Below are 24,766 nucleotides of genomic sequence, written 5' to 3'. Positions count from 1 at the left end.
TACAATTCTTGCCAAATTAATGATTTCATTTCATTGTAACAATTATTTAATCATTTTCACTTGTAAATTTATTTTTTTTCCATTTGTTCCCACTACAAGTGTCTATTTGGGAAGTGGTAGTATGGTGGTTAAGATGTTGGACTTCAGCTTGAAAAGTTTTTAGTTCAAATCCCAGCACCACCAAGTTGCCACAGTTGGGCCTTAACTCTCTTGTGCTCACTTTTATAAATAAGATCATTTTAAGATGCTCTGGATAAGGATGTCTTCCAAATGCTGTAAATGTATATACAGTACATTATTTACAGACAGACAGACAGACAGACAGACAGACAGACAGACAGACAGATAGATAGATAGATAGATAGATATCATAAATAATGTACATTGAAACATCTTGTTTATAAGAGAGATTAGAGGAAAATAATATAAACTGTACTGTGGTGCCTGGAATGATACAGTACTCAAATAATCACTCCTTACAACCATGATGAGCAGAAAAGCATCTCAAACCATGAGCTTCAGCAGCAGGAGATCACACCAGGATCCACTCCTGGCAGTCCAGCACAGGATTCTAAGGAAATAATGAGCACAGACACACTACAACAAACAACTCTAAAACCCTGACTCTGATTTCATGGGGCTTTTAAAGTATAATAACAAAGCTTTTAGTTTGGAGTGCAGGTACATGTGGAGCTCGGCTGTCCATTTTGGCTAACGGTGTGGTTTATTTACATTCAGGAGTTCTTGCTAGCTTCTCTCGGTGACAGTTACCGGTGACGAGACTTGTCTTGAGCTTTACCTGATGGTGTTTATAATTAAGCTCTGCATTTAGGGCTTTTATTACACACTCTTCTCTCGGTCTGACAGTTTCCTGGCCCTGGCTTGAAATAGCCAGGACCGGGGCTGGCTAACGGAACTAGCCAGCTAGCTACAAAGCTAGTCAGTGTTAAAGGTTTCTGTTTTGTTTTTCTAAAAACGTATACAATTTAGAGTGTTAGATATGGCAGTGGTCAACGAAGGAGCGCTTAAAAAGATGTTGAAGGTAAGAACTTTCAGCTAGCTGTTGTACACTTTATTAGCTGGGTGTGAAGGATATTAGAGTTAAGCCGAATAAAACATAGTTATAGTCCCTTTTGTACATTATGCTATGTACATTAATTATTAAAGTAACCACTTTCAAATACATAATTTCAATATAATATAATAAATATAGTCATAGGTTTGAGGAAAGAATCTCATAACAGGGAGTTCTAGTCTATAACCTGGGTGCAATTTACTCTCTATTTATAGTGTGTATGTAAGGACATGCCGTCTATATTTCTTTTATCCTATCTCCGTCTATAATAAAATAATAAACTATAATGTGATACATGAAGACAGTTTGACAGTATGTCAGATGTTCCAGGAATTGTGCCCAGTATGCAGACTTCCTCCTGGAGCCATGTAACACACAGCAGCAGAGTCTGTAACACAGCGCTGATCAGTTCTGCACTTTGATTGGTCAGGAGCCGATACTTCATTTTCTATAAGCGCAGCTCTAAAAGTAGTTCTGGCTGTAAGACCGAATCACAGGTTTATATTAATGCGCAGTGAAGGGCTGTAGTAATGAGAAGATCGGATCATTTTGTGACTCTTTGAACCTCTTTCGTCAAAATGAACGAATCATTCTTTGAATCATTTAATTCATTTGGTTCTTCAGAAATAATATCTAATGTTACATTTTCAATAAACAGATTCCCCCAACATGTCCACATACATGAACTTTGACTAATGTTCCAATAATGCAGTGAAAGACAAATTACGTTAAACAGAATAATTAGCTCACTTAGCATATTTTCTGGTCTGTATTGTTAGTTCTATTGTCATGTGACTCCTATAATTATTGTAACAATAATGTGAAGATACGGACCAAACAATCCTGATTAAATGAATTGAGTAGCATCTACGGGAGTCATGATAAAAATAACTTATGACTCGGACCGGAGGACTTGAGATGAACTGAGTTCATCTTGTACATAACTTACAGAGATTTTGCAATGCTTTGCTCATACACTTCAAGTAGAAAATGAACGAATCACTCTTTGAGACGACTCGTTTATGTGACTCACATTAAAGACTTTCAAAACGAATTCCCCATCACTAAAGGACAGTAAGGCACTGTACAGAAAGAGCCAGATTTACAAATATATAAACACCAAAAAGAGGATAAATGATTACATTTTTAAAAACTTGTTTTGATTAGGCAATGTTAAATTTTTTTTATAATATCGCATTCTTTACAAACAGCCTATTTTGAGTCACGTTTTATTCCACTGATTTCCGTGCTGTCGGTGAATAGAATCTGATCCCTGATTTCATTGATCACTTGATGGAAAGATGTGGGATGATCCAATGAAGACACTATATTGGGACACCTGACATTTCCAGCCATATGTGTTTCTTCCTTAAACTATTACCACAAAGTTGGAGGCACACAATTGTAGAGTATGTCTTTGGATGCAGCAGCATAAACTTTTCTATTCACTTGAACTAGGAGACCCAAACCTGTTCTAGCAAGATGGTGCCTCTGTGCACAAAGACAGCTTCATGAAGATAAGATCTACATGGGTTGGAGTTGAATATCTTAATTGGATCGCTATAGAGCTCTGATCTCAACAGTATTAAACTGGGATGATTTTGGATGAATTGGAATGCTGACAGCACCCCAGGCTTCCTCACCATTGTTGCTGAAGAGCAAAAAATCTTCTCAACCCCATGCCAAAATCTAGTGGAATATCTTCCCAAAAAGAATGAATGTTGCCATAACAGAAAAATGGGGACTAAATGTGAAATGGGATATTTAAAAAGCACATATGAATCTTATAGTCCACAATTTCTTAGTCCATTTAGTGTATTCACTCATTCAACACAAATACATTGTATTATTTTTTATCTATAAATGAAACGTCTTACCTTCTAGACAAAGATGTCTGTTACTTTGTTGTAGAACTGTAGTGCAGATATTTGTAGGCTATTTCCTTTTTGGCAACTTAGAAATTGGAATTTGACTCTCATTCTGCTATTTTTGAAAGCAGCAAGCCTAAATGTCTCTTAGACAGGCTTGGGTCGAAACTAATCTACATGGAAATAGATGGGAATAAGTGTTTAGAATTCTTAATGATTTACATATAATTACATTACACACAATAGAGTTAAATACATAAAAAACACGTGAAATCTGAGGTGAGGCAAAGCTCTTGGCTTCTTTAATTCATTGTGCATTGCTGGGAATTACACGTGTTCTGACAAAGGAAAGACTTAAGGATGAAAGTCTTGAGGTTTTCACTGGAACATGGCAGTTATACAAATACATACAGTCTGTTTCAAAAAAATAATTTCTAGCATAATAAACACATGCTGATTCTCACAATAAGTGTTTTTAATGATGTTAATAGATCATAGATGAGTTATTGCAGATTGGACACACATCAGGTTGTGACTTTTTTTTTTTATCCTTGTCTCTCATCCAGCAATACAAATATCGTGACCTGACGGTTCGTGAGATCACAAATGTTATGCTGCAGTACAAAGATTTAAAACCTCTGATGGATGCTTATGGTAAGCATTGATCCTTCTGTCTAATGTTTTTAACCTGTGGTTGTAATAATTGTTTTGAATAATCTTACCACAGTGTTTGTTGTGCCCCCAATTGAATGCGATCAGTGATCAGTGTTTGGAGTGCAATGTTAGCTCTTTAGTTTTGCACCATAAGAGTGAACTCATATATGATAAATATGATTTAAATTAAATTAAAAAAAAAAGAGAGCAAGGAAAGTCTGTATTTACAAAGGTATGTTTATAAGTGAGTTGTATTATCTATTTAATTTGGTGCTCAATTAAATAAATATAAACTGATATAATGCAGGAGGATGTGATTCTATATGAAAATATAGATACAAGTGATGGCCAGACAAATCTCTTATTTCTATGTCAGTCATCATCACTGTCGCTGCTGATTTTAAACATCATAATGTGTTCTTCTTTACTTCATAGCTCCAGATGCAGGATTAAAGATGTAAATGTCACATATAAACTTGTCTTATATGTAGCAAATTGTGTACATTATTTATATATTGTTTTGGGTTTTTTTGGTCACACTTTATATGACTTGGGGATTGTCTTCTACTTTAACCCATAGTTTTTAATGATGGATCAACAAGGGATCTAATGAGTTTAACTGGGACAGTGCCAGTGAGCTACCGAGGTATACACTACTTACATGCCCATCTTCCTAATCAGAAACGTATTTTATATACATAAACATATTTTAAAGTGAAAACTCGACTAAACTTCTTCACTTCTCTCCTTATAGGAAATGTGTACAATATTCCTGTGTGTCTATGGCTGTTGGACACATACCCCTACAACCCACCTATTTGTTTTGTAAAACCAACAAGCGCAATGATGATCAAGACTGGGAAACATATCGATGCTAACGGAAAGATCTACCTACCCTATCTGCACGAGTGGAAGCATGTAAGGCACTCGCATCTCTGCACATTCAATAATATCTTATGATGTGTTTTACTTTCCTGCCCAATGCTGAACTCACAGCTCAGGTCTGAAGAGGTGAATAACATTTGTGGTAACAAATATTTTGGATGCTCTCTACATTAAAGTGGGGGAGTTGTAGCTCAGTGGTTAAGGTGTTGGGTTACTGATAGGAAGGTCAGGGGTTCAAGCCCCGGTATTGCAAAGCTGCCACTCTTGGGCCCTTGAGCAAGGCCCTTAACCCTCTGTGCTCCAGGGGCGCTGTATCATGGCTGATCCTGCACTCTGACCCCAGCCTCTAAGCAAGCTGGGATATGTGAAGAATGAATTTCACCGTGCTGTAATGTATATGTGACAAAGTCTATTCTAATTCTAATAAAACCTTGTATTATTTATATACAGCAGTGCTAAAGAAGTTATAAAGGGCTCAGTCGAAACCCAGGAGGTGATTGTATTTTTATTTGAAAGATAAAAAAGGCGGAGCAAGTTTCATTTGTTATTATGGGATGCCTGATCAAGCTTTTTGCTATTTGTTAATGCTTTTTATGCTAACAGTCATTTCTTAGTTATTAGTTTGTGGTTACTGTTAAAGATGCAAGTTTAAATGCATCAGGTATCCTTAATGTAAATTATGAATTGTAAAACTGTAAATTAAATGCTCAAAATTGTAAGCTTTGATAAATGATTTAATTTGAGAATTATTTCTTATGAAATAAAGCCACTATTGGTCATTAGTTAAATATTTTGCAGATGGGTAACTGGAAACTGTGACAACTAGTTTTAGTGTGATTTAGGACTTTTTCATAAATAGAAAACAAAAAATAGAAAAAGTGTTTTTAATTTTAATTTCTTTTATTGATTTAAAGCTATTGCATTAAGCATTCTTATATTTGGTAAATATGACTTGATGTTCGGAATAAATTTAGTTGAGATCAATATATCCAGCACTTGATTTTGCCTGATCCAGGTGTGTGTATGTGTGTGTGTGTGTGTGTGTGTGTGTGTGTGTGTGTGTGTGTGTGTGTGTGTGTGTGCTCAGCCTCAGTCTGACCTGTATGGCCTGATCCAAGTGATGATTGTTGTTTTTGGAGAGGAGCCTCCAGTATTCTCTCGGCCTACGTCTCAGCCAGCTTACCAGGCGTTCCAGGCCACAGGACCCCCAAATCGTAAGATGTCAATTGTATTAAAAACTTTTTTTAAAAACACACAAATTTTCTGTGTCTGCTTTCATGGAACTTATTAAATCTATAAAGGGAAAACTAGTAATTGATTTAGAGAGATTTAACATGTAGAAGCATGTATATGAAAACAATTATGCATATCCATGCTGTTAATTCTCCATTTAAAGGCTATAGGTCCCCTATTAATATAACACGGCTATTTTGAGGATATTTTGTTTTTAATCTACTGCTGACAGTTTATTTCAGAACTGAGTCAAACGTGTCTCTTTTAAATGGATATATTGTGTGTAATACCTACTTTAGACTGCAGATGTCTCTAAACACCACCCATGATGAGCTGCTGTGTTAATTGTCTCTTCTTTCTTTCAGAGTCATATATGCCTGGCATGCCTGCCTATGGCCCAAACCCGAATCCATGGTAATCTACATATAGAGGCTTCATATTTCGTTTGTAAATACCAGTCATAATGTTAAAAAATAAATACAGTGTGTATCTGTTTACTTGTGTGATGTAGTGGCTACCCAGGTTATTCTTACCCTGGAGGGAGTGCGTATCCTTCAACGGGGGGTCCTACACACTACCAGTCCCAGCCTCCAGTCACCGCAGTGGGTAAGTAATGGTGTCCTGGGAGATTTTGGGATATATATATATATATATATATATATATATATATATATATATATATATATATATATATATATTACCGTCATCTTGGCGGTGTGTTTGGGGTCGTTATTATGTTCGAAAACTGACATTCGGCCCAGTTTCTGAAGGAAAGGCATCATGTTCTGTTTCACATTGTCACAATACATGTTGGAATCCATGTTTCCCTCAATAAACTGCAGCTCCCCAGTACCAGCAGCACTCAGGCAGCCTTAGACCATAATGCTACCACCACCATGCTTGACTGTAAGCAAGACACAACTTTCTTGGTCTATTCACCAGGGCGTCGCCACACATGCTGGACACCATCTAAGTCAAACAAGTTTATCTTAGTCTCATCAGAGCACAGGACATGATTCCAGTAATTCATGCTCTTGGACAGATTCCAGCAAACGTTTTGCAGACTTTCTTGTGAGTCAGCTTCAGAAGAGGCTTCCTTCTTGGATGACGGCCAGCAAACCAACTTGTTGCAGTGTATAGTATGAGCACTGACAAGCGGACCTTCCGCTTCTGCAACCTCTAAAGCAATGCTGCAGAACTCTGTTTTTTGAAACAGCTTCTGCACCTGATGCACAGCACGAAGACTCAGCTACTTTACTCGACCCTTCTGAGGTCTGTTCCGAGTGACACCAGTCTGGAAAACCTCTATATGACCCTGGCCACTGTACTGTAACTCATTTTCTGGGTATTACTGATCTTATAGTATAGGCATCTTTGTGGAGAGAAACAATTATAGTTCTCAAATACTCAAAGAGAGTCTTTACCATGAGGTGCCATGTTCTAGATCTAGTGTTTAGTGTACTCTCTTTTGTTGCCAGCGATTTTGACAGTAATGGCTGTATGTTGAGTTATTTTCAGAGTACAGTAAATCTGTACTGGTATACAAACTGCACATTGACTTAAATATATCCAAGTATAGTTTCTACAGTATTGAAATATAGAAAATATACTGAAATGGTTGCTGAAATGGTAGGGGGGTACTCACTTTTGAGAGATACAATATATATGTGTGTGTGTGTGTATGTGTGTGTGTGTGTGTATATATATATATATATATATATATATATATATATATATATATATATATATATATATAGTAGGGATGCACCGAAATAAAAATTCTTGGCCGAAACTGAAAAAGAGGAAAGCAAGGCCGAAAAACCGAAACACCGAAAGAAATTATGCCAATTATTATTACCATTGCATTTATGGCTATGACTGTGTACTAACCTTACTAAAATCAAGGCATTTCAATTGCATAAATTAATATTAAAGTTTCAAAGAATAAATCAATTACAAATTATGAAAATATTTATTTATAGCACATTGCAACAATGCACAGGATAAAATAAAATTCAAACAATGTCGTGAAACTAATTGCTGAAATATCTGCAGTTATATGGTTATGAACGTGAGTTGCAACAACATTAAACAGTTCAGGTAAACACCTCTGAAAAATGTTGCCTGCCCACATCTTCTACGACAGAGAATGGCTGATCATCTAAGGCAATGATTTCCATAATCTTTTGTGTAATGACCTTTGCCATGACACCATCACTGGGAAACTTCCTGCCTTTTCAAAAACGTCCACCACAGACACCGCATGCTCGGAGGGGTTTTGCTTTTCTGTGCCGCGTTTCTCTCATATTCAGCATAGCGATCGGGATGTTTGGATTTCAGGTGATAAATTAAACCCGACGTGGAGAAAGTTTTTGCAGACGCACCCCTCTTGAAATTTCGGCATTACATGTTTTGCAAATCGCTAATCGTGGGTCTTTCTCCAAGATATACTGAAATACGTCCACACCGCAGACAAGCACGTGCGGGCCACGGTTTCTGTTTGCGTCATCACAACAAACTGTTTCGGCCGTGTTTTTTCGGTGATCAAAGTCCTTCGGCCGAAAACCGAAAATGCATTTTTGGGTCATTTTCGGCCGAAAATTTTCGGTGGCCGAATATACGGTGCATCCTAATATATATATATATATATATATATATATATATATATATATATATATATATATATATATATATATATATATATATATATATACACACACACACACACACACACACACACACACACACACACACACACAGTGGGTACGGAGAGTATTCAGAACCCCTTAAATTTTCACTCTTTGTTATATTGCAGCCATTTGCTAAAATCATTTAAGAACATTTTTCTTCCCCATTAATGTACACATAGCACCCCATATTGACAGAAAAACACAGAATTGAGAGTTGACATTGTTGCAGATTTATTAAAAAAAGAAAAACTAAAATTCACATGGTCCTAAGCATTCAGACCCTTTGCTCAGTATTTAGTGGAAGCACCCTTTTAATCTAATACAGCCATGAGTCTTTTTGGGAAAGATACAACAAGGTTTTTCACACCTGGATTTGGGGATCCTCTGCCATTCCTCCTTGCAGATCCTCTCCAGTTCTGTCAGGTTGGATGGTAAACGTTGGTGAACAGCCATTTTTAGGTCTCTCCAGAGATGCTCAACTGCGTTTAAGTCCGGGTTCTGGCTGGGCCATTCAAGAACAGTCACGGAGTTGTTGTGAAGCCACTCCTTCGTTATTTCAGCTGTGTGCTTAGGGTCATTGTCTTGTTGGAAGGTAAACCTTCTGGCCCAGTCTGAGGTCCAGAGCACTCTGAAGAAGGTTTTCGTCCAGGATATCCCTGTACTTGGCTGCATTCATTTTCCCTTGATTGCAACCAGTCGTCCTGTCCCTGCAGCTGAAAAACACCCCCACAGCATGATGCTGCCACCACCATGCTTCACTGTTGGGACTGTATTGGACAGGTGATGAGCAGTGCCTGGTTTTCTCCACACATACCGCTTAGAATTAAGGCCAAAAAGTTCTATCTTAATTTCATCAGACCAGAGAATCTTATTTCTCACCATCTTGGAGTCCTTCAGGTGTTTTTAGCAATGCAGGCTTTCATGTGTCTTGCACTGAGGAGAGGCTTCCGTCAGGGCCACTCTGCCATAAAGCCCCGACTGGTGGAGGGCTGCAGTGATGGTTGACTTTCTACAACTTTCTCCCATCTCCCAACTGCATCTCTGGAGTTCAGCCACAGTGATCTTTTAATCTCAGGCCGGCAATATGGTTACCGTAAATCTGAGAAAAAAAAAGTCGGAACTAGAAATGGGCTTCCAAACAACACAGGAGATGCTGCAGAATGAAAGATGGAGGAACTGAGAGAAAACAGCGAGGGGCGAGGAGAAGATTCAGGCCAAAGAAAATGACAAAGTTTCCAAAGTTTGGAATCATTTCAAACTAAAACATAAAGAAAACACAATGCGGTATGTTTGCGCTTTTTGAAGTCAATTTATATAGATTGTCATATTTTTATTTATAATTTTTTTACATTTATATATTTGTTTGCATTTTGTTGTAATATGACAATTAAACGCACTAAATGTGTTTAGTTTTCACAGATATTCTTGTGTGCATTTTCAGCAATAAAAATTAGAATTTTTCTAAAAAAGGAAACAAATTACTTCAGAGACTTAAGAGAAATATTTATTCAGTACAGCTTCAATTGTGGAATTTATGCCAAGCTGTTTTTTTGTTTTTCTTTTGCATTGGTCAAACACTTTACTTTTACATTTTATCTTATTTTTATTTCCAAATATTTACGCATAGTTAGGCAGTATTTTTTTTTATTTTTTTTTATTTTTTGCAAAGATTTTCTGCATTGCATCTGTCAGAAATTGTTAACTGACCACAGCCATGAAAAACTCTGTGGGCATAATTTAGCAATGTAGGATGCTGTAATTCCCATTTGTTTTGTTTCCTACTAGTACTTGCAGTATTCAGTAAGAGGATGCAGTAATACTGTTAGTAGTTACAGCACAAAATTAGATTCATGACCTTTACCTGACCTCTGACCTTTTGTTCTGATCTTTGCCTACTTATTGTGACCTTGCTGGAGCGTTAAGAAAGGTTGCGTCTGTAACTAGATTCTGGTAAAGGAAAGGTCAAAGTTCTGGGTGGATGTACTTTGAAAGAGCCAGCATGTAACCTCCTGCTCTCTGAGTGTCTATATTTAGAGAGCATGGAAAGGACTGTGAGCAGGATAAGTTTCCATGTCAAGCTTCCCATGAGGTGCTGATCTTACCAGTGACATTCACACCATGCTGACCAAAGGCATACAGTACAACTTGTAGCTAAGTGCACTTACAGTCTAGTGCCGTTATTCAGCAGCGTGAACAAGGGTCTGATCGTTACTGTTTTCTAAAGGGTTTAAAAATGGTGGTCGAAGTCATGTGCTTGTAAACCATAAGTCAGATGATCGAATGCAATTGATTGCATATTTTATACTGAACAGAACATTAGCTCTAATGTAACTCTCAGACTCTTCCAGTGTTCTTTTAAAGGTTTAGGGAAAAAATACACCATATAAATGAGAGGGGTTGGGTTCTAGCTCGACATTGCAATTGCAGCATTGATGTAGGATTTGAGCTCAAAACCATCCATTCATACGCCTAATGCTTTAACCTTTGTGTTGAATGAACCAACACCTTCCTCCCAACCAGATTTAAAAAAAAATCAGCAATAACATGGTACCATTTCAAGATATCTTAAGTACGTACAGTGGCTTTGGCTTTGAATATTTTTCTCCTTTTTTCTTCAGGTCCGAGTCGAGACGCCACCATTGGGGAGGACACTATCCGTGCCTCTCTCATCTCGGCAGTGAGCGATAAACTGCGCTGGAGGATGAAGGAGGAGATGGATCGGGCTCAGGCAGAGCTGGATGCACTTAAGCGCACTGAAGAGGATCTGAAAAAGGGCCATCAGAAGCTGGAGGAGATGGTGTCCAGGCTCGACCAGGAAGTGGTGAGAGCTGACATTTATCATGAGCAGTGTTGGGGAACGTTACTTTTTAAAGTAACGCATTACAATATTGAGTTACTCCCCAAAAAAGTAACTCATTACGTTACTTAGTTACTTTTTATGGAAAGTAACGTGTTATATTACTTTTGCGTTACTTTTGCGTTACTTGTATCTCTTTTACGCCTTACAGGTGTAACAGGTGTAATATAGATAATTGCCATTAAGAAATAAGTTATATTAGGGCAAAAAACATGTGTGGGCTGCACACCGGTGATGTGGAGGGAGAACATACCTTTCGCTGTCATCTCATAAAACTTCGTGCAATTCCGTAAATATGACCTCGTCCTCGTCTACATCATTCTCTGCTTCATCATCAGCTTGAAACATTCTGAACGGTATTATCAGTGATCGTGGCAGTTTATCTTCCCACAAATGGGAAATGAGCTGTGAATTTGCTCTCTATCTTCGCTCTGATGGCATCGTACATGTGTCTCCCACGGAAAACTTTTATTCTGAGCAGTCCACAGAGCTGCAGTGGTGGAAAGTCGGCAAAAGTTTTCTATATTTATGTCTCCATTTCATTGCTTAATGTCGCATATATTCAACAGTATACACACACACACACACACACACACACACACACACACACACACACACACACACACACACACACATCTGTAGTGCTGTGCTTTGCATGCAGATGTTTTTTTTTTTTAAGTGGTAATTTTTGCAGTTGACAAGAGCTTTTCACCAACACATAATCTACACTTAACCATTATTTCTTTCTCCTTTTCCTCGACTATTTCAAAATAATAAGAACACTTCCATCACAGTAATGTAATGCTCTGGTTTGCCATCTCCGCTTCTGACCAGCTTCTGTTCCCGCGGCTCGCACGTATGAGTGCGCGATTCTACGTGACTACGTTCATTTTAATTTAGTATTGATTTTTTTATGCAAAACAATTTAACTGAAAAGTAACTCGCATTACTTTTTTAAAAAAGTAACTCGGATATTAATGTGTAAATTTATAAAGTAATGCGCTACTTTACTCGTTACTCCAGAAAAGTAATATTATTACGTAACGCATGTTACTTGTAACGCGTTACCCCCAACTCTGATCATAAGTACCGTAATTTCCGGACTATAAAGCGCACCCTTATATAACCCACTGATTTGTACAAATATTTATATTTATAGAAAAATTATATTTATATTTATCTATAAAGCGCACCCTTATATAACCCACTGATTTGTACAAATATTTATATTTGTACAAATCAGTGGGTTATATAAGGGTGCGCTTTATAGTCCGGAAATTACGGTACTTATGATCAGAGTTGGGGGTAACGCGTTACAAGTAACATGCGTTACGTAATAATATTACTTTTCTGGACTGATTTGTACAAATATTTATATTTTTAACATAAATAAGCTGCACCTGTCTATAAGCCGTGTCTACCCTAATGAACTTTACACAGGCTTTAACGAAAGACACGTTACACACGGTGTAACGGGTGAAATATGTTGCGCTTCCTTTAGGAGCATGGCGGTATTTTGGGAATAGCCTGGCACTGCATTTTGCCGGTATTACTGCGTGTGTTCAAGACAAGGAATATGTCTTTATTATTTTCTGATGCTGATTTCTAAGTTTCTTTGACTAACCGGTAACGCTGTTGCCAAGAAAAATAAAAAAGCACGAGTTTTGGAAACCTGTCTGTGCTTATATGATTTCTGTTGCAACTGGAGTTAGCGAGCTCTCCCTTGACCCTGATACAACGTGTTACAACGGCTTGTATCTAAACAGTAGCCTACCAAGAAAGTCATTGCTCACTGTCTTCCTCCTTCCTTTCACAACTACTGTATTTCTCTCGGGAGTTTATCTTTTGGCATTGTCGTGTGTTTAAAAATCACCACCGATGGAAGTTTTTTCTCCCGAAGCCGTGCAGCTCAGAACACAGGTGAGGTGCCTTTTTTTCGTTTCCGTTCGGAAATTTCATTGGTCTAATGTTATGGGGTTCAGTTTTTTGGCTTGAAGTTTGTGAAACCGGGAAAAACCCAGGAAAAATTCATAAATTAGCCGCTTTGTTGTTTAAGCCGCGGGGTTCAAAACGTGGGAAAAAAGTAGCGGCTTATAGTCCGAAAAATACGGTATATATTTTATAGGAAAGCGTCAGTCAGGGTGTTGAGTGGATTAAATATTGTTTGGAAAACTGTGTAGATTTGAACAATATCATTCATAGATAGCAAATATCAACCAGGCCAACCATCTCATACTGGACTATTTTTGCAACCAGGGAAAAACCTTGTTTTGTTATGTTTTGTTTTTTATAAAAGAATTGAAATGTTCTTCACATCACTGCTTGTGTGTATGTTTTTTAGGCTGAGGTGGACAGGAATATTGAGCTTTTAAAGAAGAAAGATGAGGAGCTGACCGAGGCTCTGGAGAAAATGGAGAATCAGTCCGAAAACAACGATATCGATGACGTCATTGTTCCCACAGCACCACTCTACAAGCAAATCCTGAATCTGTATTCAGAGGAGAACGCAATCGAAGACACCATCTTCTACCTCGGCGAGGCATTGCGCCGAGGCGTCATTGATCTAGAGGTCTTTCTCAAGGTTGGCTTGTTTTTCTCATTTGTGTTCACTTACTTTGTTTTTTTAATTCTATTTTATCCTTAAAGTATCTTGAGCTATCTGGGTGTAACATTGAACTCTGTGTTGTGTGTGTTTGTTCCAGCATGTCCGCCTGCTCTCCAGGAAACAGTTCCAGCTGCGAGCGCTTATGCAAAAAGCTCGGAAGACTGCTGGACTCAGTGACCTCTACTGAGCCCACTGCCATCAGAACTCAAGATATGTCTGTATTCTGTTTCTTAAACATTTGTGTATCCCCCCATCCCAATTTCCAAAACACTGGATGATCTCTGTTATACCCCCACGCTGTTGAATCCTCAAACATGATGGGTCAGTAGGTGTTTATCATTTTCCTGTAACAGCAGCTATGACAGTAGACCGAGCCACAAAGCAAATCACAAGTTTATATTAATGCACTCATTCTAATATGCTACCACTAATAAAGGTGCACATTTTCAGGAACCTATTAGTTGAGGTCAATGTCAACTAAGTGTATCAAGTGCTCCACATAATCTAAAGCTAGAAATATAGATGTTATTTAATATTTATGGAAGGAGTCACGGGTGTCAACACTTTGTAACAGTACAACAGGAGAATGTAAAGGACCGAGGCCTATTTGTTGTGGCGACAAATTAACTTCATGAGGTACTGACTGTTTATAGCTGCTATAGCACAAGGTTAAACAGCAACCTGTTCCAATAATATTAATTGTAACCACTCAGATAAATGACTTTTATAATGAATAATATAATTGCAAACTAATGTGATCTAAGAAATAAACGCTTTCTTGCAATACGCTGTGATAGGAAAAGAATCTATTTCACGTCAGGCCCAGCCGCACCATCCTGTAATTCATTTTCCTTATAAGTATTTTACTCATTTTTTCTCATAAAAAGGTTAAATTCAGTAATTAGGACAGAAACATGGTAACTGTCTCATAGACTAAAGACTAGAGGTGGGGATTTTTCTCTTTTGATGCACATGAGAAAGGAAAATCAAAGTTATGCACATTTTCTGTATCTAAAGCTTCCTTTTATTTCCTTTTGTGCTCTTGGATTTTGGATTTTTTACGCTTTACGTAGCATATAGTAGGTCCTTTATCATTTTAATAACAAAATCCGTTTGCTCAGATTTATCGTTTTTGTGTTTTACCAATAAACGGTCAGTCCAACATGTAGCCCAGTCAGTTGGTGCTGATGTCTTTCACACTCCTTTTTAATTTCATTGAGCCAAGCGTGATCGCTTTTCAAGATGGACAGGAAGTTTAGTGTAACCATTCTCAGTGGTACATTTATCACTCATGTAGCTGTTTAAAATGAAACATTTCAAAGGTTAAAAACACCATTAACTGTCTAATTTGTGATTGTGTGAATATATGTACGTGAAAGCGATTGTATGTCTGTGACAGAATGTCTGTGTGAAAGAATTAGCTTTAGGATGAGAGCTAATTTCATATTCCTTCATATAGGTTCCAAATGAGTGAATAAGAAAAGGTCAATAGTTCAAAGGTCAGCTAGGTTTAATTTATATGTATTTTGTTTCTTAAAAATTTTGATTTTCTTAATAGAAAGTGGTCTTTTATTATAGAGAATCCATTTGTGTTTCCTTTTTTGTTTTCAGATCTGTAATCTTTAATAATAAACAATTCAATAAAGGAAAGGATCATTTGGCAGATGATTGTGTAAAAGTTTTTTTTTTTTTTTTTTAACTTGTGATTTGTGTTTCTTTCGACACACAAACACAGGAAGGCCAAACGGGTGTTAAACAGGAAATGTCGGTTTCCTTTTCTCCAGTTTTAATAGCACACACCTCTCAGACACGACACACACAGAGGAATGATATACAAATGAATGTTGTATGATTAAACCTTTATTTGAAAGTGAAGGGAGTTAACAGTGAGAGCTGTAACACATTAGGTTCCACTAGGTGCACCCTTTTACGGGGGTTTCACAGAAATAAATGTACAAAAATAATCTTTGCGGATGAGATAACGTTCATAAAATCACACCTAGATGTGAATATTGCATGAACAGCCTATTTCAAACATACCTGAACTTTGACTGATATGCAGCAAAAGATACAAATGAGCCACAGCACTGCCATTTTGGGTCTCTGGTCTTTGTTCCGCCATTAATTTACCACTGCTAACAATCTCATACCCTGATTTAGAGTTGAATAAAAATGTGCGTCAGTGCACTTGTTGATTGTGTATGAAAGTGCATGTGTGTACAAGTGCTAGCATTTTAATAAACATAGGGATATTCTAAAGCGCTTAATAGGGTTAAATGCAATAAGACCGTTTTTTAAAAACCGAACTTGGTAAACACATTCATATTAAAAACGTCCTGTGTACAGACAAACACAAGTCCAGAATATAAACATAACGCGTTTAATTAAGCATTTTTCTCCCAAAAAACATTAAGGGAAAGGCTTAACCTGGTTTAATGTGATAAGACTTTTTTTTAAAAGACCAAACTCATTAAACAGAACAAGCAGTTAAAAAAACGCTGTCTTAGCATTCGTACTCATCTGCTTGCCTGTACATAGTATGTTATTATGAATGTGTTTGGTCTTTTAAAAACCGTCTTATCGCATTAAGCTTTTTCCGTAATGGTCTATGAGAGAAAAATGCTTAATGCATAAAGTTCATATTCTGGACTCCTCTGCTTTTCTGTACATAGTATGCTTTATTGTTAATATGTTTACTGAGTTTGGTCTTTGAGAAACACTACCGTATCGCATTAAGCCACGTTAACCACCTTTTAGAATGCTCCCTAAACATACATTGCAGCTTTGGTTTCAGAGGAAGTGGCTCTTGTTTGATTTTTCTTTTGCATTGGGGGGAAAAAAATGGGATGGGATGGAATGCCTGTTGAGCTCAGAAAGCACACTTATACAGAAACCCAAACTGGCTGACCACCTTATCACAAATATAGTTCTTTTGAGTACCAAGGACAACATCAAGCGTTAACACCAATGCACACAAAACACGCGTTCACAAAAGCCCATAATATATTACTCTTCTTTATCTTTAGATATAAGACTACATAAATATCTATCCTCTTCTAAATGTATACTGAGGACTGTTAAGGTCTATGGGTCTGAGTTCTGCTTTGAGACATCGCATCAGGATTGATGGCTTTAGGACTTGGGCAGGGAAAGTGTTACATGTTTGGACATTACTTTTGAGTGGTGCTTTGTTTAACGAGAGGCTACAGTTCATAAGGTCAGCTCCTTCTGCACACCCCACAGGGTTTCAGCACTCTTCACCAACTGCTTCTCCTCTTCCGCTTTCAGGGTCATCTTCACCACGTCGGTGAGGCCGCTGCTGCCCAGGACACAGGGTATGCTCAAGAAAACCTCCTCATTTACACCATGCATTCCCTGGAAACATGGCAAAGGGTTTATTTGCATGCAAAATCTATCACAGTAATAAATCTTCGATAATGGAGACTTGTGTAACCTGAACAATCAAGCAATTTGCAGTTCTCACCTTGACCAGGGTGGACACTGGGTGGCATTTGTGAAGGTTCTTCAGGATGCTCTCACACAGGTCGGCTACAGACATACCGATAGCCCAGGACGTGTAGCCCTTCAGCTTGATCACCTCGTATGCACTGGCAATGCAAAACAGAGCCATAAAATCAGTCATTATCTTTTCACTATCAAGTTCGATCATAGATTTGGCATGTACTGGTCACACCTTCACATAATCAGAGTGGGGGAGAACTGTTGTGTGATTTCACCATATTATTGCCTTTCTGAAAATAGGAGCGGTATAAAGAAAAAAAAAAATCATGAACAAGGAGGAGCGTGCCTTAGTGCAGTACTGCATACAGTTAGAAAAAGGGAAGTTAAGCATGCATGTTCTTCAAAATCTATTATTGCTTAAGTTCACTGATTTCACCATGTTACAACTGGATCTTTGACTGTTCATGCAATAGTACACGTTGCAATTCTCTAAATACTGCTACATTAATGGCATTTCGGTCAGCTGAAGGGCATTTCATCAAGGAGGCACCTCTCACCTGTCGACCACCATTTTGTGGACACTCTTCCAATCTTCCTTGTCCTTGTCTGTACCCATGTCTGGGTTGAGACCCTGCAAAGAAACTCCAGCGACATTCACACCACTCCATACAGGTACTGCAAGAGACGCAAAAGAGACAATATAACTTCCATATATCGAAAGGTGGAGAATTATTTTGGAACCAATTATAGCATGACCACTAATGCTCATTAGAAAAATACACAAAAAGGCACAAAGCAAAGCTGAGGCTAATTTCTTTTAACACAGACTGGAGATTTATATTGCCTAACCATGACGGTTGTTTACACAGGGTTCATAAGGTTTTAAGCCTCACCGCTGGAGTCTCCATGCTCTCCAATCACCCAGCCGTGGCAGCTGGATGGGTGCAGACCCAGTTTCTCACCCATCAAGTAGCGGAACCGAGCAGAATCCAGGTTGGTGCCGCTACCAATCACACGGTTCCTGGGAAGACCGCTCAGCTTCCAGGCCACGTAGGTCAGAATATCAACTAAAAAGGAAATATTTCCGTGAGGTTAAATGGTTTTAAAAAATTTAATACACAAACTACGTTCAAGGTTGCAGTCAGAACCAAGAGCTCTAACCTGGGTTGGACACCACCAGCATGATACAGTTAGGACTGTACTTTACAATATTGGGAATGATAAACTTGAAGATGTTGACATTCCTCTGCACCAGGTTCAGCCTGCTCTCTCCCTCCTGCTGACGAGCCCCAGCGGTCACCACGACGACCTTGGAGTTGGCAGTCACGCTGTAGTCTGGAATCCACAGAGAATACACACTATTTGGCCAAAGCACATTTTATAAAGCATTTATTTAATTCAAACTTTATAGCTTACAGTATACAGTAAATTTACTAAAGCATTTACTATACAGTAAATCCTCACACACCTTTGTCAGCCACAATTTTGTGAGTCTTGAGAAAGAGACTGCCGTGCTGCAGGTCCATAACTTCTCCCTTCAGTTTATCCTCCATTACATCAACCAGGGCCAGCTCATCAGCAAGATCCTGTACAAAATTACAGCACATGGTTCAAGTGTCCAGTAAATCTCAGTCATACTATGTGTCCTGGTTTAGCATTATTCATGTCTGGATGAGAAAAATATGTTTTATTCATTTAAATAAAAAAATTTATGGAATGAGTTAATAGAAAATTTGGAAAAACCACATCAGGATACATGTACAAATCATTGCATGAGTAACTGTGAGTGAGGAACTTGTGCTCTTATCTAAACTAACTGGCAAGCTGTTATCTGGATGATAGAGTGACAGGTCCTGGCTGCAAAGTCACTACCATAGCTTTCACGTGAACACCAGATGTACTACAGAAGAGTAGGACAGTTTATTACTTTATGTCTAAGTCCTACATACTCTAGAGTTAAATATAACAGGAGTGGCTGGAGGCTTCTGACATTTTGCCAGCCTTTTTTCTGCTTCCATAAGTATTCACAGAGCTGGAATGTCTCTTTACCATCTGTCAGTCTCGATTCATTCACGAGGATCAAAATGACCACGACCACATTCCAGTCATAGAGCCAGTTCGTGCACATGAGCATAATGTTGCGTTTTTAAAAATAAAGAAAAAATATATATATTTTTTTTAAACATCTGCATGTTCTTTTTATATATATATATATATATATATATATATATATATATATATATATATATATATATATATATATATATATATATATATATATATATATTAAAAAAAGGTGTTAAATTGTTCATTGTAAAAGTTTTCATACCCCTGCTTTGAAATGAAGTATTCAAGAATTTCCAATGTACCCACTGGAATATTTTTGGGAGGAGGGAGGAACCCAGAGAACCATGAGAAAATCCACATGGGCACAGAGAGAACATGGGGAAACACCATACCAACAGTAATGGACAAATGGTCTTTGCCAAGATGCCCAAAGTGAAATGATTCAAATGATAAGTTGTATCCAATTTGTATCCTTGCAGCCCAAATCATTCAATTTAAATCCTAATGAATAAACTAAAATGCATACTTTTTAATACAATATTAAATATTAAAGATGACTTCTGATTTTGTTAGATGATTTTATTCAAAATGTTCAAGTGCTGGCCGGGTCGCCTGGAAATCAAATGACTGGTGTTACGTGTGCTTGACATACAACATTCCCAACTGTAGATCATAGTAATAGGGTCACTCACCTTCAGCAGGATGCTGATGGCAGCAGCCATGCCCACCATGCCAACACCAACCACAGTCACCTTGTTGCTGGAGCCCACTGGCTGTTCAGTGCTCACATGGGCAATCAGCTTCTCCTTAGTGGATGCCATTTTCTGTAGAATGACAGCTCATATCAGAATCCAGTGCAATTGGTCATTCATTCTGGATATACTGGTCATATATAAAGTGACGGATTAACCATGTATTATTTTAGACTGAGTCAAGTTAAAAGGTCACATCACTTCTAGTTCATTATTAACACAAAAAAGGTGTTGTATCATAATTGTCTCCAGCACAATGATTCCAAGCAACCCTTTAGCTCTGGCTGCGTCCCTGGTGGTATTATTGGAGGTCCTATTTTTACTTGCTTCTTAGGAGGAGTCACTGAGAAGGTTAAGCATGTGGGATTGACATTCCAGCAGCCCTTTCAGCATTGTATAGAGCGACACACATGGATAGTTGGGTTTTGAAGAATAAATACTTAATCGTGCCCTGGAACAAAGCCAATGAATTATCTTAGGGTATCATACAAAGCCTGTGGTGACAAGAGGTGGGTTAACATTTAGAGGTGGCTCTAGACTGCTAGTCTAGAGTCCAAGTATTGCCAAGTGGTCATTGTTAAACTCGGTTTAGCAGAAGTGCAATTCACTGGGGATATATTATGAATAAATACAAAATAAAGCATCAGATTTAAAAACTCCCCAAGCTTTTCCTAGATAAGAACCCCCTTGTGTTAGATCTAGGATGAATTACCAGCCCCGATGAACAAACCCAGGAATTCTTAAAAATAAAATTTAATCGCCAGCAAATGAGTCCATCCTCAAGAAAATCTCAAGTAAGATCCTGAATTTGTAACCAACCTAACCATTCATACATGTCCTATTTGTTTTATTAAAGAAAAAAAAATTACAAGTAGGTGGGTGTGTTTATGAAAGGAAACCTAATAAGGAAGTAGAAGCCAGGGAACATTTATTTTTCTTAAAGCAGACCTTTCAGACAAAATTAATGTTCCCTGGCTTCCACTTCCATATCACCACCAAACATGGGCCAAAGAGAATTCTATGAGTTGCCATCAGAAGGACTACATACATGCTGTAATCTACCATAGTATATAAGATAGTACGTGTTCATTTATTTATGTGCTGTTTTCAGGCAAAGTTGTCAAGAGAACTCAGTTCTGTACAAACTTTACTAATCCATGTCTGAACATTTGGAACATTTTCCATGCAAAACACACTCAGGGAAAAATAGACCAGGAACAAAGTGGCAGATTGTAACCTTTTAAAAAGGTAAAATCAAGAAGATTTTTACAATTTTATTTACACACAAAAACCCAGCATATCTGAATGTATAAAATGATTGAATAATACCTGCTAAAATTTGTCATTGTGTGGTTGGAACCACAGGCTCATTAATGAAACCAGGACTGATTGAGTAAGTGCTGAATTTGGCAAGTCTCATTTCCTGAACAATGATTTGTTCTTAAGACTATACGCTTAATATATTTGCCACCTTGTGTTTACTCATTGTTAGGCCAGCAGTTTGTGTGCAGTGGTGCTTCAAAGTTTACTGGCGGGTTACCCCTAAGAGAATAATGATTTCACAGCACTGTTTAAAAATACTAGCAGCAAAAAATAGAAAAGAAGAGTAAATGTATAATTAAAGGAGTAGTAGCCAGTCTGTGTGCTAGACACTGTTCTCTTCCTCAGTCATAAACTCATGCAGGGCCAGAAGAGGGGCGGGGCTTGTGCAACATTCATGACATCCGGAAAAATGAGAGCAGCAGCCGGGGACATTTCTAAAACGCTTAAGGTGGATTAATGAGACAAGACACAGTAAACACATTAGAACAAAGCATACTATGTACAGACAAACACATGAATTTGATTTTTCTTTTCCAAAGGTTTTTTGTGCATTGAAAACTGTTAAGGAAAAAGCTTAACGTGGCTTAATGTGAGAAGACCAGCTACAGTAAACACATAAATAATAAAGCATACTCTGATATTCTGTACAGATAAGCACACAAGTCCAGAATACGAGCCTACCTGTTTTTTGGAGGGAATAAACTTTCTGTTCATTTTTGCATTTCGACGCTTGCGTGGTACATAAACAGTCTCGTTTCCGAGGTAATGAATCAGAAATCTGCTGCCAAACGTGTCACTATTCATCAGAGAGTAAACTCACTTCCTGAATTCTGAGGTCCCGTTTTCACACGCAGCAGTTCTCACGTGATAAAAGCGTTTCAGAACTCGTCCTCCATACTTTCTAATGTTGTGATCATTTGAACCTTTCTGCTTCCACATCACTGATCAAATTTAAAGACCCTGTTAGATTTTTTTTTCTGATTTTGAACTCTTGTAAAGGAACACAATCACCACCCTTTGGAAATATTTGTGGTTCAGTAGAAATGAATGCACTTTTAAACATCATACAGAACTGCTTCTACTTCTTTTAGTGTAAGTTTAGTGACTGTTTTTGCATTAAAGTCATTTTGCTGATATTTAACTTTGTGTGAATATAAAAAAAGAGCAGAACAAATAATAATAAAGAATTAAAAAGAAACAATACAATAAGATATAAAAAGTACAAGTATGTATATTAAGGTGCCCTGAGTGAAAAATTATTTGTAGCCTTTAAAAGTTTTTTTTTCCCCCTTTAAATAAAGACAATTTGATTCCAATACTCTAAGACAGTAGTCCCCAACATCCGGGCCGCGGTCACGTGACTTACCTACATCCTCAACCTTCTTAAAGTGGCTGTTTCGGCCGCTAACACATAATACATTACCGCTTAATTCAAACCCCCAAGCTAGAAAAATGAACAAAAAAACACCGTGGATTCACGTTTTTGACGGTCGTATCATTTTATTTTGTTGTATTTATCAGCCACACCTTAAAAGGTCGCTCCGTAAAAAATACTGTCCGACATTAAACCGGTCCGTGAAAAATATTGTCCGACATTAAACCGGTCCGTGGCGCAAAAAGGTTGGGGACCACTTCTCTAAGACAACCGACAGCTTGTGATGCTGTTATATACCCACAGATGACTTCATGTGCTTTTCACTGTATTTTGTGGCGATTGAGCGTGTTAAAAGCAAACAATTGTGATTGGTTGTAGGCAACCACGTGACCGGCGGGTAGGCTGGTCTGCTGGTACATCTGCTTTATTATTAATTTGTTTACTGAGACTGGTCTTATAAAAACGCTGTCTTATCGCATTAAGCATCGTTAAGCTTTTTCCTTTACAGTTTTCTATTTGGGGAAAAACAAGCTTCACGCGTTACGCTCGTATTCTGGATTCATCTGTTTCTCTGCACATAGTATGCGTTATTATTAATGTATTTACTGAGTTTGGTCTTTAAAAAAAAAACCCAGGGTTTATGGACCAGGGTTTATTACATAAAGGAAGGCAGGGGACACTGCAGATAGATGTCCATGAGCGAACCTGAACTCAGCACGTAGCCTTCTGAGTCACAGCTACGAGAAGGTTAGTCAGGACACTGCTATTAAACGGAGAATGGGTTTGATAAACGAACTGGATCTTATTCTACACACCATAGACATATACTAATTATATATATATACTAATTATATATATATATATATATATATATATATATATATAAGATTAATATATAAATAATCAGCTGTTGCTGGAAATTTTCATTTAGAAGGACAACAGGTGATACTCGTGCATGAATTATAAATCAACTAATCATCCTCCTGCTGTGTTATTATTATTATTATAATAAAAAGACGCAGTAGAGCTGAAGATGGAGACCGGATATTAGGCGGCTGTACATGAGAATAAACTGATAAGGCTGTTGCTTTTATTAGACTGCGCCTTCCTCCGTGAACTCATCCCCATCCGACATTTTCCTCTCCAAAAATGGAGTATATACACTCTACTGTTTATTTTAGACAATTTTTTTAATGATTATTATTATTACAATGCTTATTATAACAGCGCATCAGTACAGGCAGCAGGAGGCGTGGCAAACTGAAAGGACCGGTATAAATACAACTCAAACCCTGTGCCTGGTTTGTAACCAGAACAAACCATTTTAAATCATATAAAATAAAGACGGGAAAAAAAAATATATACACGCCAAGGAACATGCTTATGCAACCATTTTAATGGCATTACAACTCGACATATTTTATTGTCTCCTATTTAAAGTAAGGTTGTACGATAATAAGAAGAAGAAGAAGAAGAAGAAGAAGAAGAAGAAAAAGAATTGGACATACTGTAGCAGGTGACACTTACCGAGCAGTAAGACTGTGCTTAAGTTCAAGCTGATCAGAGGTGATTACAGGAGCTGAGCGGTTCCGCAGCGGCAGCGCGCTAAAGGGGGGCGGCGCTTTATAAACTGCGGCAGTGTCTGAAGTCATGCATGTTAATGAGCAGGGGGCGTGGCCGTGTGCCTCGTGGTGAAAGTCACGTCGCTTGTAGAAAACGTCACGGCGGCTGCGGACGTGTGGATGCGTTTTTACTCACGCACGCTGCACCACGGGCAGTATCTTACTCATAGGAAACTAGTGCTTGGTGTGAAATGAATGGCTTACAGGTTTTCCCCATTTTTTAAACAGTCTACTGTGTGATGCAGGAGGTGAAAGCTAATTTAATCATTTTCCACTTCTGAACATTTTTCCAAAAATG

The 24,766-nt window shown here is 37.9% G+C and overlaps 2 protein-coding genes across 3 annotated transcripts; one reads left to right on the top strand and one right to left on the bottom strand.

Moving 5' to 3' along the window:
* The first annotated feature begins 711 nt into the window (after positions 1-711).
* tsg101a (tumor susceptibility 101a) lies at positions 712-15,530 on the top strand. The gene is made up of 10 exons (XM_046858998.1): positions 712-1,042; positions 3,510-3,597; positions 4,178-4,243; positions 4,352-4,515; positions 5,570-5,696; positions 6,081-6,129; positions 6,227-6,321; positions 11,024-11,226; positions 13,604-13,843; positions 13,965-15,530. The coding sequence occupies exons 1-10, from the start codon at positions 1,001-1,003 to the stop codon at positions 14,052-14,054; spliced, it is 1,164 nt and encodes a 387-aa protein (XP_046714954.1). The 5' UTR covers positions 712-1,000; the 3' UTR covers positions 14,055-15,530.
* A 179-nt stretch (positions 15,531-15,709) lies between these two features.
* Positions 15,710-24,510, bottom strand: ldha (lactate dehydrogenase A4). Of its 2 annotated transcripts, none has more exons than XM_046859000.1 (8): positions 24,374-24,510; positions 20,089-20,220; positions 18,798-18,915; positions 18,491-18,664; positions 18,223-18,396; positions 17,887-18,004; positions 17,352-17,475; positions 15,710-17,242 (listed from the first exon to the last, which is right to left on the bottom strand). In XM_046859000.1, the coding sequence occupies exons 2-8, from the start codon at positions 20,215-20,217 to the stop codon at positions 17,078-17,080; spliced, it is 1,002 nt and encodes a 333-aa protein (XP_046714956.1). In that variant the 5' UTR covers positions 20,218-20,220; positions 24,374-24,510; the 3' UTR covers positions 15,710-17,077. The 2 variants fall into 2 exon arrangements, with proteins under 2 accessions (XP_046714956.1, XP_046714955.1); XM_046858999.1 differs by lacking the exon at positions 24,374-24,510 and adding an exon at positions 22,153-22,303.
* Between the last annotated feature and the right edge of the window lie 256 nt (positions 24,511-24,766).

The sequence above is a fragment of the Silurus meridionalis genome, chromosome 10, assembly GCF_014805685.1.
Source record: "Silurus meridionalis isolate SWU-2019-XX chromosome 10, ASM1480568v1, whole genome shotgun sequence".
Classification (NCBI taxonomy): Eukaryota; Metazoa; Chordata; class Actinopteri; order Siluriformes; family Siluridae; genus Silurus; species Silurus meridionalis.
The sequence above is the reverse complement of the archived record's forward strand: the minus strand, read 5'-3'. Positions and strand labels throughout refer to the sequence as shown.

What these genes read in the sequence shown, in the direction of transcription:
- tsg101a (XM_046858998.1), top strand. Translation starts at nt 1,001, where the DNA reads ATGGCAGTGGTCAACGAAGGAGCGCTTAAAAAGATGTTGAAG. An exon ending in CGCTTAAAAAGATGTTGAAG is followed by an intron (nt 1,043 to 3,509) that starts GTAAGAACTTTC and finishes TCTCTCATCCAG; the next exon opens with CAATACAAATATCGTGACCT. An exon ending in GCCTCCAGTCACCGCAGTGG is followed by an intron (nt 6,322 to 11,023) that starts GTAAGTAATGGT and finishes TTTTTTCTTCAG; the next exon opens with GTCCGAGTCGAGACGCCACC.
- ldha (XM_046858999.1), bottom strand. Translation starts at nt 22,275, where the DNA reads ATGAATAGTGACACGTTTGGCAGCAGATTTCTGATTCATTACCTCGGA. An exon ending in TTATTCCCTCCAAAAAACAG is followed by an intron (nt 20,221 to 22,152) that starts GTAGGCTCGTAT and finishes GTCATTCTACAG; the next exon opens with AAAATGGCATCCACTAAGGA. An exon ending in CAGTGTCCACCCTGGTCAAG is followed by an intron (nt 17,243 to 17,351) that starts GTGAGAACTGCA and finishes CCATGTTTCCAG; the next exon opens with GGAATGCATGGTGTAAATGA.